The 5,831-nt window shown below is 37.4% G+C and overlaps 1 protein-coding gene across 1 annotated transcript in view; it reads right to left on the bottom strand.

Moving 5' to 3' along the window:
• Window positions 1-5,831, bottom strand: part of ATP13A4 (ATPase 13A4) — a 126,065-nt gene that overhangs the window by 49,829 nt on the left and 70,405 nt on the right. The window contains exons 9-12 of the mRNA XM_011381415.1: window positions 3,826-3,960; window positions 2,962-3,132; window positions 1,943-2,100; window positions 1,153-1,341 (exon numbers count right to left, since the gene is read on the bottom strand). Of these exons, the coding sequence (XP_011379717.1) occupies window positions 1,153-1,341; window positions 1,943-2,100; window positions 2,962-3,132; window positions 3,826-3,960 (653 nt within the window). The remainder of the gene's footprint in view (window positions 1-1,152; window positions 1,342-1,942; window positions 2,101-2,961; window positions 3,133-3,825; window positions 3,961-5,831) is intronic.

Raw genomic sequence — 5,831 nt, 5'->3', positions numbered from 1 at the left:
TACTGCACATATGTTTTTTAATTTTCTTTATATTGTGATGTTTTGACATCTTAAAAAACCTTTCCAACTGGAGAGACACTGCCTCTTCAGGGCTAGCCAGTTCTTGGAGATAGCAAGGGACTCAGCCCAAAGCATGCCTCTGATATGCAAACTGACCAGTGGGGAACCATGCCTTCTCTATCTCATGCTCCCCAGGAAACAATATTCCTCTGCCTTAATCATCCCAAGGCCAGAAAAAGGACAACTAGAAACCGTCCTCATAGACTGATGCTCATCATAATCATTCAAATCATCTACAATCATCAGCTGTTTACTCTGCCCTGTCTTGTCTTTCCTGCAGAAACCGCAATAAGGGCCATGGTCTAAGCATTTCCTTCTCCTGCTTTTCTTCCTGATCAAAACTTGGCATTCCTCCTGTGGCCCTGCACGGTGAGCTGTGCCTCTTCTTTGTAGAAGGACTATAAATCACATTAAATTTTTCTTTCAACAGTCACCTTTTAACAGTCACCTCTCCCTGTCGCCTTTTTAAATTAAGACCCAGGCACAAAACAGTCTTTTATTTCTATCTTACCCTGTCACAGCTCCCACTTTCACCCCAGTATATATGTTTACAAACTAAAAAAATACATTCAGGAGAAGGTAGATTAAAAGGCTGGTTGGGGGTATATGGCATATAAACAAGGATAATTTTAAGCAATACACTGCAGATGAAAAAATACATCATAGTTTGATTGAGGCTTTCTTGTAATCAAGTCTCATAGCAGGGCATACCTAAATCTCTTCCCTTTTATATTCATTCATTCATTCATTCATTCAATAAAGACTTATTGAGCCCTGACTATGTCAGGCAATATTCTTAACGTTAGGGGTATGCAGTAACTATAATAAAAGGTTTAAATTTTGTTCTTTGTATAATGGACTGTTGGAGCTGACAGGACCCTAAAAGATTCACCCTTCTCTACTCTCTCTTCTCTTAACCCTGGAATCTGAGAGCTCAAGAGACATATCTCATATATCACACAGCCAACTAGATATAAAATGAAGTCAGGTATCCATATTCTATGTTTCCTACCTTACAAGAGTATAAAGCACCTGTATATGATGACAATGATGATAAAAATGGGCATGAGAATGAGTATGAAACACACATACCTTGTCAAAGCAGACAAGGTTTAATTGTCCACATACATTGATCCTCTGGGGGCTGATGCAAAAGATGCCTCTCTTCTTCAGCCTCCTCTGGGCATAGATAATGCCTGTGGTTAGGGCGGCAGGTAGAGCAGGGGGAACTGCAATTGTGATGACATCCAGGGCCTTTCTTACCACCTCCTCAGGAGACTCCTGGAAGATACGTCTCTTTCTCACTATTACAGATAAATAAGTCGTGAACAGCTTCGTGCATATGACTTTTTCCTTCTTTTTGTTTAGTTCTTTAGGTCAAGTTCTTAGAAATGATATGAGCAGATCAAATATGAGTCAAAGGGTATGAACATGTTTATAGCTCGCAATACATTTTGCCAAAGTGCAATGAAAAGGATTGTAACAATTCATACATTATCAGCAGAGAACAGTGTGCCAGTTTGCCATGTACCTTCACCAGCATTTGGTATCAGAATTTTAATTAAAATTCCTTATTGCATACCTACAAATATATCTCAGACTGAAAATAAGAAAAAGAGTGTAGGTAAAACTGTGTAAGAGTAGAGGCATGTTGATATCTCAATAAATAAACTGTTTTATCTCTCTAGATCTAATTGTTATTATGGAACTTGGTGATCAGTTGCTTATATTGGAGAGCTGGGCATATACAGGCAAGTTTCAGGGTTTGGCTTTGTTTTCCAGTTTTGTAAACCACGCCCGAGATTAAGGTCAACACATAGAGTATAAAATATATATAGATGGGTGTATGTGTGCATGTAATAAAGGAACAAAAGCAGCTTACCCCACTGAGCACGTAGACACACAAAGTATAGATCATCCCAATGGTGGCTGTCCCTACGAGGCACAGGAGGAACCTAATGGCATCCCTGTAGAGCTTAAAATTCATCGGCTTGGGATAGAGAATGGATCTCACAAGGTCCCCCTTTGCAGTGTTGATTCCTGAAGCAGCAAACACACACCCCACCCTTTCAAGATGATAAGTTCTACACCACTGGTGCTCTTCTAAACCTCAACATTACCTTTGTTTTCTTTAGAGATATTTAAATGGTGTTTAAAGCCAAATACAATTAAAAGATCATTGGGAAAATATCTAAGCATTAGAATGGAAATATCTTAGCTATTTCAGAGCCCATTACTCTTTGGCCTTCCTTCCCTCTACTTTCAATTCCAGTGCATCCCAGAGATAGAAAAGCACTGTACTGGAGGCAGAGCACAGCTTTTCCAAATACAGCTTCATTTTAAGGAAATGTCATGAGTGTGTATGCACATACAGACACACACAGACACATACACGCACACATACAGAAGTCATTTGAATTTAAACTAAATGGTCCAGTAAATGCTTACGGGCTCAGTTTCTAATACTTTTCAGTGTGGAGTTTTCAGTTTCTATTCTTGCCTAGAAAGAACTTGGGTTTTGGAGTTAAAAGACCTGAATTTTAGATCCAGCTCTTTCAGTTACTGGCTGTATGATTTGCTAATGTTCACTCGAATTGTGTGGGCCCTAGTCTATTAATGTACAAGGGAGAGACACTAGGCATCTTTTATTCTGCTGGTATGAAATGTGCAAATAGTTTATAAGTGACAGAGCACATAAATAGTAATTACTATCATCAATATTATTATTTTTAAAAAGTGTATGTCATAGTCCAATCCATATTTAAATTATAGAGTTAATAAATTTAATTTGTTATCTAAAGACTGCTCCTTACCTTAAATTATCTAAATTTAAGACACTAGACAAAATGAACAAAAGCATTTCATTAAAATAACAAAACGAAGAAAGAGATGCTAACTAACCAGTCTGCAGTACCACGGCTCTCGCAGTCCCGGAGCAAGCTCCCTTGGTCTGGATAACCTCCGTTCCGCAGAAGAGGACGTGCCGTTTGTAATCTGCTTCACTCTGTGTTTTCCAGGGCACAGAGCCATTCATCTTGGGTAATGGAGTTTTAGTGACTGGAATACTTTCTCCTACAGAAAACAAATATCTCATTTTTTGAGGTTGGATGACTTTATTCATTTAAATCATGGGTACGCTCACTCATCATATGGTAGACATTTGCTGTTAGCCTGCCATGTGGCAGGGACAACCCTAGGTATTGGGGATACAAAAAGGATAGTAAGAAGCCACAAAAACGAGAAACATAGTTCTTGTTTTGAAGAGGTTCATAGTCCAGAGACGGACACAGATATGTAAACAAATAAGTATAACACTGTATTACTAATACTGTGAGTGCTATAAAGTCAAACATGTATGCTAAAATAGGCTGAAAATAACCATGTGGGGAATAGCAAGTTGTGCTGTCTAGAATGTGGTGTGTTGGAAATAAAAGGCCATGGGAGCTATGCTGGAGCCAAAGCATGTGGGTCCCTAAGCGCACATGTTTTAAAGTGTTTAAATATTTTTCTACGGGCACGAGTGGTACAAGGGGGATGGGCGAATGTTTAACTGTTTTATTCAGGAGAGTATATCATATTTATGTATAAGCGAGTGTACTCTGGTGAAGTCAGAGGCTCGACATCACACTGGAAACTGATCACAAGAGTCCTCGTTGGAGAAGACGAAGTCTGAACTACGGCAGCTGGCAGTGGGAGTAGAATGGAAGTGCTCAATCTGAGAAATAGGATAGTAAAAAGCCACAAAACTGTGAGATAGAACCACACCTGTCAGCATGCCTTCATCTACCACACAGCTGCCATCAATCAGAATGGCATCACATGGCATTTGCACTTTGTTCCCTGTTAAAATTAATAAATCTCCGGGGACCAGGAAGCGTGATTCCAGTTCTTGGACTCCAGCTGAAAGTGTTAGAAAACAAGGTTGAGTCAGTTTTTTCCCCATAAAAACACAGTCCAATAGCGACCTAAATTAAAAATCAATGAAGAAGCAAACAGGGCACAACATTGATTCAAAATCCAAAAACAATAAGGAAAAAGAGTAATAAATTCAATTACAAAAAAAGAAAACTGTGTGATAAAATATAAATAAGCAAAGAAAAAACTAATGATAAGATTAGAAAACATGTTTAAAACTTACATTATAGACAAGAGATTAATATTCCTAATATAGAGAGTTAATAAAAAAAGAGGTGTGTAGCAAATGACCTTATAAAAGATTGCTAGATGTTAATAGATAGTTCACACATCCACACGCACACATGCGTACACAAATTGCAAGTGGCATGTTAAACACCTAAAAAGATGTTCATTCTTATTCATAATAAGAAAAATAAAAATTTCTTCCTTCTTTCCTTCTTGCTTTCTTTTAATTCTTATCTTCCTTATTCAGTCTGAAAGCTATAAGGAGTTAAGCAAGATAGTCATCTATGCAGGGGCCTGGGTGAGGCAGGAATGAGGGTTGTAGCCTGCTGTGGATATCAGAGCCTGAGAAGGATGGACAGGTATAGAACCGGGCTGGGTGCAGGGTATCACCGCTTGAGGAAGGAGAGAAGGGAACCCATGGTAGCAGTGGCCTGGTTTAGAATGTTGGAGTCCGAGTGGGGTAAAAAGGTGAAAGGTGCCTTCATGGGAGTGGGGTGAGGGTATGAGGGGGGCGTGAGCAGTGATGAATGATGGGTTACATCCAGGCAGGACTGATACAATAAGTAGGTATAATGAGGCTAGTGAGAGTTAGGTTTCTTACTGAAGAAAGGAAGTTACAAGTATAGATAAAAATAAAACTGGAATGAACTCCATAGTATTGGATTAGAATTAGAGACAACAGTGTAAACTGATGGTTTTCAATAAACAGATAGACAAATAATATAGATGTAAATATATATGTATAAAAGAATATATATGTATAAAAGAATGTGTATATATATATATATGCGTGTGCATGTGTTTATATGTTTGCTTGTCTGTTTTTTTTATACATATATTCTCTAATTCTCTTTTCTGAGAAAGCCTGGGAACAGTGTAACCCCAACAAAAGTGTGCATATCCAGTGTCCGAATTTTGATTTCTACATTTCATTTCCCCTCAGAAAAGAATCAGAGTTCCTAAAGAAATAGTGGTTAAATGGCTGGGCCAAGAAAAGTACAATGTAAGCTAATATATTCAGCTATGCCATTAAGAAAGTGCCCAAAGAATGATGAAAAAATCAAGATGATATCAAAGGCAACTTAAAAGTCTCTTGCTGCATAAATCTATAACGATTTGAACATCATAGTAAATAATGATAATAATGAACTATAATCCATCAAATAAAATAAGAATTCATGAGTCCATAATGATATAAGTAAATGAATAAATAAATGAGGAGAAAAGATAGCTTTTCTTTATAGTAAAATAGCAATTCATTAATGTAGAAGGAAAGATAAAATTAGAAAATCACCATTTGGCAACTATCAAAACAAGAATTAATCTAACCAAGAAACATCAATGGATACTAAAACCAGTGGGTGAAATTTTCATGAGGATGATTTATTTATATAGTCTCAAAGTATCTCTTAACAAAATAACTACTAATTACAGAGAAAAAGTAAATTTACAATGGAGAAACTTGGCAGGCACCATTTAATTAAGTAATTCAAGTTAACATCACCAGTAATAGGACAAATTTAAATTATGTATCACCTGAGAGGAGGTAGTGAGAACACAGACACATCTGTGTGATATTTTAGCCAGAAATGCCTAACCTGAATTTAACTATGAGGGAACATTACACA

Source organism: Pteropus vampyrus, unplaced genomic scaffold (assembly GCF_000151845.1).
Source record: "Pteropus vampyrus isolate Shadow unplaced genomic scaffold, Pvam_2.0 Scaffold14, whole genome shotgun sequence".
Classification (NCBI taxonomy): Eukaryota; Metazoa; Chordata; class Mammalia; order Chiroptera; family Pteropodidae; genus Pteropus; species Pteropus vampyrus.
Note: the sequence above shows the minus strand (reverse complement) of the source record. Positions and strands in the feature narration are given on the sequence as shown.